The 11,504-nt window shown below is 40.2% G+C and overlaps 1 protein-coding gene across 1 annotated transcript; it reads left to right on the top strand.

Moving 5' to 3' along the window:
- The first annotated feature begins 2,002 nt into the window (after nt 1–2,002).
- On the top strand, nt 2,003–5,339 carry LOC125373031 (highly reducing polyketide synthase ZEA2-like). Its single transcript, XM_048383838.1, has 2 exons — nt 2,003–2,525; nt 5,131–5,339. Exons 1-2 carry the CDS (start codon nt 2,003–2,005, stop codon nt 5,337–5,339), a joined length of 732 nt encoding a protein of 243 aa, XP_048239795.1.
- The last annotated feature ends 6,165 nt before the right edge of the window (nt 5,340–11,504 follow it).

The following is an 11,504-nucleotide window of genomic DNA, read 5'->3' as shown; positions in this document are numbered from 1 at the left end:
CTTTAAAAATGCTGTTTAACCTAAATAGGGGACACATTACAAACATTGAAATTAAGGATAACACATATATCCCCAAATGTGTGATGGCAGTCGCTATCAGGAAAGATACTACAGCATACGCAGAAGCAGTGATCAGGCAAACTCTGGATGTGCTATCAATTAGGACGATGTAAGCAAACGCTGATAAAGGAGGATATTTATAAGAAGTTAGACAAGGCTGGATTCAGCTATGGGGTAATAATGTCTGCTATCTAAAATAGCCAGGTAGCTGAAAAAGAAAGTCTTACTTTGATTGACAATGGATCCCAGCTTGGAAATGAAATGGAACTTACAGTTCTTCATCCTGGTGTTCTTGATGGAATGTTACAAACACCTGTTACAGTGGCAACAAACATCAAAGAGATGCTTCCATTTTTTTCTGAAAGGTTGTCAAGAACAATATATCAAAGAACATGCTCGTCAATGTTAAGGTTATCCAAGAAACAGAAACACACTATCATTACTGACAATGGATGCATAGGTCATCGCGCACATTGCAGCTTTCACGTTGAAGGTGATTGGTGTGGAGATATTTAATGTCTGAAACGTTGCTTTTGAAATTCAGCCTAGATCAAGATGTTTCAGCCTGTAACAGCAACGCATTTCAAGATGAAATGTTCTGCAATTGTGACAGCTCACTCACCTCAGTGCCATGGAGAACTCATGATAATTCCACTTTACTCGGGAGCAGTTTTCCTCTTGAACTACAACAGGCATCAGCAGTGGCTGTCCTATTTCAAGCAATGCCTGAGAAAACAGAGGATGGTTCGTATCTGGAGAAATGCTTGGAGGATATAATCATGTTACTGAGATCTCTACTCCTCTACATGTCCAACAATATTCTCAAAATACCAATCTTTATCAAGACAGAAACTACTCCTGTTGATCGCCTCAATGCGAACAAGAGGCATGATGAACAAGCTTGTATTGATGAAGGTATTCAGGCCTTCATCGGGCCATAAAGCTTCTAAAACTGAAGGAAGACTCGGACACCTGTTTCAGATTGTTATAAGCGGGGTTTTAGAAATCCAAAACTATCCAGAGATCAAGATAAACCACATACAGTTCTATGGACAGGTGTATGACCAACTGATAATAACTACACCATATGTTTGACTGAACAGCAAAGAAATGGCATGGAAACAATTTTAGTTTCAAAAACGAGAGAAACTATTACAAAACTTTCCTTAAGATTTCAAGGCAAGTATCTCAGACGCCAGTGGAAGAAGGTAGGTTCACTACCCATTCAGTTGCAGTTCAACTGAGACATCTGATACGGATACAACAGCTGTTAATTGCTACCAACATCTAGTCATGCCAAAGACCTGTGTCCGAACATCATTTGTGATGGAAATGAAGTACCTTAACAAGTATGAAACTGGATACATGCTGAGACTTTATTGCATTTGATGATTATTTGATCAATTGATGAAAGCCACTGCAATACTGTACACACACCAGACGAAGAAGTATGCTGAGGCAATGAAGGCTCTTTTGTTGACCACACAAACACAGACAGTTGTAATGTTGACACCTGATGAAATACCATCCCACCATGGAAGCCCAGTGGTCATATCTACAATACAGATAACTGCAGAGCTAGCACAAATGGTTGTTCAGAAATAGCATTGTCAAGAGCGTATTGTCTGCTTCAAAAATATGATGAAAACCTCCATTTTAAAACTGGTGAAATGTGACCGATTACAAGTGAAAGTATCCATTGTGAGGTCTTTGGAAATTCTTTCATTCAATGAAATGGAGGCACATATTCTAAACTTGTACAGCTGGATTAAGGACAGCAGCAGAAATGTGGATGAAATGTTGCTGTGTTTCAAGTCCTTGTGTGACTCTCCAGTGTCGCAGCCTCTACCATTTGACCTTACCGAACTACCCAAACGGAAAGGAATGGAATATTTACAGCGATGCAAGCCTCCAAACTGAACAAGTGGGTATACTAGAGGATATGCTGTTTGATAAGACTGGAATGTATCTTGTTGTTGGAGGTTTGACTGGATTGGGATGGGAATGCGTCTTGTATTTGGCTAGCAAAGGAGCAGGATGTGTTGCAATTCTCAGTAGACGTAATCCTACCGATGACAAAAAAGCAGACATTGAACAGATATCCAAGGACTATGGATGTAGTGTGACATCAGTGCAAGCTGATGTTCAGGATATCAGTGCGCTGAAATCAGCATTGTCGGAGTTGAAAACTAGTTTCCCGATGTTCCCATTGAAAGGGGTGTTCTTTTGGTCTGCTGTGCTTGAGGATGGACTACTTCCGGGCATGACAAGAGAGAAGTTCCACACAGCTTCTTCTCCCAAGGTTGCTGGATCCTGGAACCTGCATCTCCTGACAGAGTATCTCCCACTGCACTACTTTGTGCTGTTTTCGTTTGTAACACCGGTCTTTGGAAACGCTGGACAATCAAACTACAGTGCTGGGAATGGTTTTATGGATGGCCTTGCGCATGTGCGGAATAAAAATGGTCAGAGTGGACAAACTGTTAACTGGGGCCCTCTGCAAATGGGAATGCTACAAGAAAAGAACATAAATATTCTTGAGTTATATGGATATAACATCATACAGAAAAAGAACAGAATGTCTAAAACATGTTCTTTTGTTAAACAAACCACAGATGTGATGTGTGGTCTTCATATGGCAAAGTTTGAGGAGACTTTTCAAAGAGAAAACAACCCAAATGTTGCGTCTCGTTTTCGGCTGCTTCTTTATCCATCTGCAACCTCTTCTGTTCGACCAGCTTCCCATACAACTTTGAATCTGAACGAAATGAGCAAAATCTCAAAAAAGGAAGCCATGTTGAAACTCGTAGAGTATGTGAAAGCTATGTTATTGAAGCAGCCATGCTGGACAGCACTTTTGATTTTGAATAGGGAACCAGAGAACAGGGTGTTGATTCGATGAATTACATACAAACCACCACGCAAATCATGACGACACACATGTTCAGTCCTCGCCAACAACACTGAACGTCGAAATTGCGACGGTGACCCAAATATCGAATAATATTAATGACGAATGGAGGAAAAACGTCCAACAGGAATAAAAACAAGATATATCCTTTAATCTACAGTCAGCATGCATCCAGCCATGCCATCAAGTAGCTACCCGATACCTCATACAGTATTGTCATCAAATAGCTACCTGGCATAGCATGCAGTCATATAATATCGTAGCTACCAACCACAGCATACACTCATGACGTCAAATTGATACCTCACACTGCATGCAATCATGCCATCACGTAGTTACCTCTAACAACTGACAGTCATGTAATCAAGTAGATACTTGACATAGCATACAGTCATGCCATCAAGCTGCTACCTGTCACCCCTCACAGCCATGCCATCTAGTAGTTACCTGTCACAAACAGACCAAAAACACTTGCAATGAACTACTCAAACAATGTATTACATTTACTGGTTCACTTTATTATGGTACATAGTTGAAAGTTAGTCAGGCTTAGAACTTTTTGATCAGCCCTTGTATATAGGCAAATCACATCTTATTTTTTATGAAACATTCTTTCATAATTCTATCTATACACTTATAATGTATTGTGATGACCATCGCAAAGAATATATAAATATTAAAATATCTTTATTGTAATATTGTGTAAGTTCTGACAGCATGTAAAAATTAGAAATATTTCCTACATATTTCCCTGTTGTATTTTTGATGGTTATATGACAGTGTAAGTTTTGCAGGTATACACCAGTATATTTTTGCGAACCTCGTTTTCACGTAATTCAATGTTTCGTAATTCGTTTTGGTAAGAAATCTATCAGAGGATCATAGCATGCTGTTATAGAGCTTCATAACATACTGTTATCTCGGAGAATAATCACATCTCAATGCCATCATGTTATTTATATTGTTTAGGATATGGCAGTACCTCATAAGCATCGATGTCTGTCAAAACGATCTTGTTTATCTTTTTCAAGAGTTTTCCATTGACCGTAACTTTTGAAGAATTTGTCGTTCTAAGCATAGTTACGCTGATTAACCATAAGATAAAGATTAATCATACCTTCCTTCTTCAACAAACAGATCAAAATCCCTTAGCAGCTCGATATTTACCAATATCTGTGTCAATTTGTGATCAGGGCGTAGCAACGTGTTTTGCTGACGCCCGCCATTTTCAACTTTGTAACAGCTGGTTTAGGTCGCAATGCAGTTACTGAATTTGGCTAAAGCCAAGCAATTTGAGTTATAAATTTTATTAAATCTAATGAATAACGTACAGAGGAACCCAGAATCGTATTTGATGATATCTGAAGACGTGTATTAAAGTTGATGGTAATTCTGAACTATGTGAGTGAGTTGGGTTCAACGCTGCTTTTAACACTATTCCAGTCATATCGAGGCGTGTCAGCTTAATGTGTGAGGAAAGCTCGAAGTGATGCAGGTCTCAGACATTTACCACTTTGGTGAAACCCACGAGCACGGATATGGTGCTGACAAACCTAGAAACATATTTGGGGCGAACTGGTATTCGAACCCACAATCATAGGTTTCTGGCGTGCCAAAGGATGCAGCATTTAACATCACTATTCATGAACATGTTTCTCATAAATATGACATCCAGTGCTACTGTCAAAGCATATCAATCGCCAATTCGTGTTATTAAACGTTTTGTGAATCAGATGGCACACAAATTGCCTAATGACATTTGTAATCTTCCTCTTTGAATTGTCCATCGTAATTCCCAGTCGATGTTGCTTGTTGTTATTACGTCATCTTGGCAGGCAGCAAGGACGTAGCTATTCAGATACAGAAGCCACATCAGTAAACTACCATTATAGTTACATGCAATAATTATTTTGCCCGACACAGGTCCTTACAAATAAACCTCAAAACTCAGAGGGATCACCTTATTTGGAAGCATTTTGTTATCCATATAAAGTATTGTTATACCTACATGATTAAAGAAAACTATATATATTAATTGAACAGAAGTGTTTGACCCAGTGATGATAACTTGATCTCTGTTTATGGCTGGCTGAATTCTTTTGATGTAAATGGCTTCTCTAAATTTTCTGAGCTTGAAGTCTTTCTGGTTTGTTGTTAAGATGTTGACGTTGTCCCACTTAATATTATGGCTGGGGTGGATTTGAGTGTCAACGTCAACATCTTAACAAGAAACCAGAAAGACTTCAAGCTCAGAAAATTTAGAGAAGCCATTGACATCAAAAGAATTCAGCCAGCCATAAACAGAGATCAAGGATACTACATCCCTCCAGCTTACCATGATCTCATCAGCTCGCCAAAACAACACTGAACTATTATCTCCCCACTGGCTTCCCATACATTTCTTCTTAGTAATCCTTGTGTTAATCCCATACCTATCAATCACTGTAATCAATCCTATCTCTTGTATAAACTTGTCTTATCATAACTACCTATCAATCAGTGTACACCAACCTTATCTGTTATATAAACATCTATTTATTGTTATGTATATATATCATGCCCATACCTACTTTCGACATGGTATGGCACGATGGGCTAATACAAAAACTTAAAAAAATAGGACTCAAAGGTCAGATAATAAACTACATCCAGGACTTCCTAAACAATCGTAAAATAACCGTGGGTATAGACCAAACTCTATTGGACCAATGTCCCCTAGAAAATGGTACTCCACAGGGCAGTATCCTCAGCCCCACCCTCTTCAATATAATGATAAACGATCTATTCGAGGGCCTATCCCCTAAAGTAAACACATCAAAATTCGCGGATGATGGAGCCATCTGGATCCGCACTAAAAGCATGAACATGGTCCAAAATTTACTCCAAAAATCTCTTAATAAAATACAACAATGGGCTGACAAATGGGGCTTCTCCCTTAACTCAGAAAAAACAACAGGAATAGTATTCAAACATAAAAACATGAAACCCGCCTCCCCAATCCTCCAGCTAAACAATCAAACAATCAAATTTCAAAAACAAACCAAATTCTTAGGACTTATTTTCGATGAACATCTCACCTGGGATGCTCACGTCCAAAACCTAACAACTAAATGCAGTAAAGACCTAAACACCCTAAGATGCCTAACTGGCTCTAACTGGGGAGCATCCAAAGATACCCTCCTCTCTCTCTACATATCACTAATTAGATAAAAACTAGACTACGGCTGCGCCATATACAACACCCTAAACAACTCTCTATCTAAAAATCTTGACTCAATACAATATCAGGCTCTCAAACTAATTACACGCACCCAACATGGCACCTCCTACACCTCACTTCAGGCCTTAACAGGAGAAATGCCACTAAGTCTACGCAGGGAACAGCTAAGCTTAAACTTCTGGGCCGCGTCCCAATCAAACCCTCTCATCCAAAACTTAATAAACCAAAACATCAGCCCCAAAAACCAAGCTCTAGCTCGTAAACACCCCTTACTTACCCCAATATCCCAAAGAATAACAAACTACCTAAATGAACACCAAATTAAAAATCTTAAACAAAACTGCAAACAATCAAATATCTTCACCCCTAAACTTAAAATACCCAAAATAGACACAACACTAGCTAGCCAAATAAATAAACAAACCGACCCAAACATAGCTAAAACTACCACACTAGCATACATACACGAAAATTGGCCAAATTGGTGTCACATTTACACGGACGGATCCTCAGATCCGACCTCCAAACACACAGGTTTCGGAGTCCATACCACACAACCAACTAAAACCACACAATCCTTCCGACTCCCAAACAACCAATCAATATTCACGGCAGAACTAATGGGCATGGCCTCAGCCCTCCATAATCAAGAATAAAAAAAACACAAAAAAATCCTAATACTTACCGACTCCCTCAGTGGACTGCAAGCCCTCCAAAACAAAAATACCAAAAACCGACCTAAATTAATAAATCAAATACTTAAAAGCTCCAACGACCTAACTCAGGCAGGCAAACAAATAACCTTCTTGTGGATACCCGCCCACGTAGGAATATACGGTAATGAAAACGCCGATAAAGCAGCTAAACTATCCCTCAAAATCCCAGAAATAAGCTTAAACTTACCCATCTCAAAATCAGAAATTAAAAGTGTAAACAAGCAAAAAATCACAAAAAAATGGCATAACCTATATCTAAACTCAAATAGCCAAATCAAAAAAGTGCTCAGCAAACCACTAACCAAACCAAAAATTCTCCATCCATCCAAAAAAGTCGACAGAGTAATCACTAAACTCCAAACAGGACACACCAACCTAAATAACCACCTAAATTTTTTTTAAAAACACACTACAGGTAACTGCCCACACTGCAAACAACCAGAAACCCCAGAACACGCACTCATCCACTGCACACACTACCTAACACATCGAACCGCATTACAAACCACCCTCAATCTAAACAAGGCTCTAACTCTAGAAGCAATACTAAACCCACAAAATAAACTAGAAAACTTCAAGGCCTTAGGTGTATTCTTAATAAAAACGGAACTAATAAAACGCATCTAAAAACACAATAACCTACCAAATCAAAATCACATAAACAAACAAACATCCCCCATACCCAGCTCCCTTAGTTCCCCTCCCCAATCCCATCGGCATCTATTCCAAATCTCAAAATTCCCAAATTCTATATAAGCAACCCCTAAAACCCCCTTCTTGGGTTGCACAGACCACTTTCGCCCCTTTCGGAAACACATGAAATGGCCTGGCCGGGCCCGTGTGCGAAATACGCATCAGTCGGAAAGCGCACGTTAAATCTCCAAAGTAAGTAAGTAAGTAAGTACTTTGTACACAAACTCTTCACTACCCAAACCGACTTAACCAAAACAGACAAACTGCAAAAAACAAACCAATATATACATCAAAACTGGCCTAATCATACACACATTTATACTAACGCCTCCCAAAATAACAAGAATATCACAGGTCTAGGAATTCAAATCACTCAACCAGTCCCCATTACCACAAACTTCCATTACACTAACTACACACACACTACCACTGCAGAACTACTCACCATCCAATGTGCATATCACTATATCAAACAATCCAAGGACACTAACTTTCTAATCATTTCGGACTCATTAGGCTCATTATCCCAAATTCAAAACAAAACATCTAAATCGCGTCAAGACATCATAAACATTATTATAGACATACATAAAAACTTCACAGAAACAAACAAAACAATAACACTACTCTGGGCACCTGCACACACAGGAATACAAGGCAATTACTTAGCAGACACAGCAGCAAAATTAGCTACCACACACCCATCACCCTGCATTAACTTCACCACAAGTAAGGCCGAAATCAAATCAATAATCAGAAAAAACATAAAGAGTCAAAATTTCCAAATTAATATTCAAAATTCTAAGGTCGCATGGATAAAATCTCTTTTCATTAAACCTGTCACTAAATGCCGCAACTTCACAAAGTCAGTCATCACGGATAAAATTATAAATAGAATGCTTAGTGGCCAAATCAACCTCAATGAAATACTACCCCCCCACCCCTATCCCAACAAATCTTAGTTAAAAACCACCATCTACAAAATCACCACTTTTGCAATTTAGGATCGGGATCCAAATTCCTAGCGCGGATTGCCTTCTCCGACGTCCGCGCGACAAATTCTCCCATATCCAGCCACACATTACCATGTTCTTTAATCCAGCCACCTATCCAAGCCAAGCCAACTCGCTCACGACTACCACCCTACTCGACTCCCGCCTGACCCCCCCCCCCCCCCCCCCCCCAGCCAAGTAAGCCCAATGTTTATTAGAGTAGGTTTCCTACCCTACCATTATTCTTTTTTATCTTATTTCTCAGCAGTTCTGTTATTACACAAGCATATCAGCTTAACTGATCACATTCAACTATTTATCTCTCCCATTAGGTGCTTATAGTAGACTAGGTTTCTTACAGCGTCATACTTTGTCACTAGGTTCTCTTATCCCATTTCCCCACCTTTACTGTATTTCTTTCTTCTTTACACCCCTTCATTTACAGTTTTTTGGGCCAGCCGATTACATCTCTATTCCCCAGTATTATATTATTATCTAAAACCCGTCTGGCCCCGACTGCGAAATAGCCGACGGCTGAAGCGGTCGTAAAATCCCTCAAATCTCTCTCGTCACGTCACGTCCGGGTATAATGTAATGTGAATTCTCTTCTTGATAGATCAGTTGATCGTGTAAGTTGTGCTAATTGGGATTGTTCACTAGCCAATAGCAAATATCGCCGTGGGCGCTTATTACGTCGAATACGGTATATTTATGTCCACTGAAAAGAAATAGTTGTCTAGCAGACATATAACTGCTCCTGCAATATTCGCGGTGTATGAACTACGTTGCTTACTATGATTGTCAAAGCTAAGTGAAGATGCTTGCACCAAAGATGGTGGATACACCAACAACCTTGTGAGTGAGTGAGTGAGTGAGTGAGTGAGTGAGTGAGTGAGTGAGTTGGGGTTAACGCCGCTTTTAACAGTATTCCAGTTATATCGCGGCGTGTCAGCTTAATGTGGGAGGAAAGCCCGAAGTGATGCAGGTCTCAGACATTTACCACTTCGGTGAAACCCACGATCACGGTTATGGTGCTGACAAACCTAGAAACATAATCGGGGCGAACCGGGATTCGAACCCACGATCATAGGTTTCTGGCATGCCCAAGGGACGCAACTCTGCACAGCGAATCACGGCGCCTTAGACGACTGGGCCACCCGTGCCCCCCAACAACCTTGTGCTGGCCACCCATGAACAACGTTTAGGAATATATTGATGTAAGTATATCTTCTACTGTCTGACAAACAGCTTCGTGACCTTACTAAATATTTTATTGTCATTCTGTTAAAAATAATATGATGTTCAATAATCGCTCTCTATTCTAATATCATTTGTGTTAATGTTCAACCTGTCTGTAACCAGTCAACAAGCATATAAAAGAATTCTTATTTTCCAATTGCTCACGAGACGACCTTTTGATATGACAGCGAAGAAGATCGAACGCAGTCACATGAATTATTACGCCAGAGTGAAAAGAACTACTTCTACTTCTACCTCAGTAGTAATAGCAACATGAACCTACGCGGATGGCAATGTGTACCTACGTTGATAGGAACGTGTACCTACGTGGATAGTAACGTGTACCTACATGGATAGTAACGTGTACCTACGTGGATAGTAACGTGTACCTACGTGGATAGTAATGTGTACCTACGTGGATAGTAACGTGCACCTATGTGGATAGTAACGTGTACCTACGTGGATAGCAACGTGTACCTATGTGGATAGTAACGTGTACCTATGTGGATAGTAACGTGTACCTATGTGGATAGTAACGTGTACCTACGTGGATAGTAACGTGTACCTACGTGGATAGTAACGTGTACCTACGTGGATAGTAACGTGTACCTACGTGGATAGCAACGTGTACCTATGTGGATAGTAACGTGTACCTATGTGGATAGTAATGTGTACCTATGTGGAAAGTAACGTGTACCTACGTGGATAGTAACGTGTACCTACGTGGATAGTAACGTGTACCTACGTGTATAGTAACGTGTACCTACGTGGATAGCAATATGTACCTACGTGGATAGCAATGTGTACCTACGCGGATAGCAATGTGTACCTTCGTGGATAGTAACGTGTACCTATGTGGATAGTAACGTGTATCTACGTGGATAGTAACGTGTACCTACGCGGATAGCAATGTGTACCTACGTGGATAGCAATGTGTACCTACGCGGATAGCAATGTGTACCTACGTGGATAGTAACGTGTACCTATGTGGATAGTAACGTGTACCTATGTGTATAGTAACGTGTACCTATGTGGATAGTAACGTGTACCTATGCGGATAGCAATGTGTACCTACGTGGATAGTAACGTGTACCTATGTGGATAGTAACGTGTATCTACGTGGATAGTAACGTGTACCTACGCGGATAGCAATGTGTACCTACGTGGATAGCAATGTGTACCTACGCGGATAGCAATGTGTACCTACGTGGATAGTAACGTGTACCTATGTGGATAGTAACGTGTACCTACGTGTATAGTAACGTGTACCTATGTGGATAGTAACGTGTACCTATGCGGATAGCAATGTGTACCTACGTGGATAGTAACGTGTACCTATGTGGATAGTAACGTGTATCTACGTGGATAGTAACGTGTGCATACCGGTGAAGATCCGGCGTAGAATAGCTCTTCTCCAACCCATGCTTGCCGTAAAAGGCGACTCTGCTTGTCGTAAAAGGCGGCTAACGGGATTAGGCTCGTCTGACTTGGTTGAAACATGTCAACGTTTCCTAACTGCCTGGGTCGATGGTCATGATGTCAATTACAGGATTGTCTGGTCAAGATTTGATTATTTACAGAGTCTTGCTGAGTGCGGTGTTAAAGAACAAACAAATAAGCAATGTGTACCTACGTATATAGTAACATGAACGCTCAGATAAAATAGACATATC

This window comes from Haliotis rufescens, unplaced genomic scaffold, assembly GCF_023055435.1.
Source record: "Haliotis rufescens isolate VD_foot unplaced genomic scaffold, xgHalRufe1.0.p SCAF_5, whole genome shotgun sequence".
Lineage (NCBI taxonomy): Eukaryota > Metazoa > Mollusca > Gastropoda > Lepetellida > Haliotidae > Haliotis > Haliotis rufescens.
The sequence above is the reverse complement of the archived record's forward strand: the minus strand, read 5'-3'. Positions and strand labels throughout refer to the sequence as shown.

Coding starts and splice junctions, on each gene's coding strand:
- LOC125373031 (XM_048383838.1), top strand. CDS start 2,003: ATGCTGTTTGATAAGACTGGAATGTATCTTGTTGTTGGAGGTTTGACT. Junction 2,526..5,130: donor GCATGTGCGGAATAAAAATG/GTCAGAGTGGAC, acceptor TTTGTTGTTAAG/ATGTTGACGTTGTCCCACTT.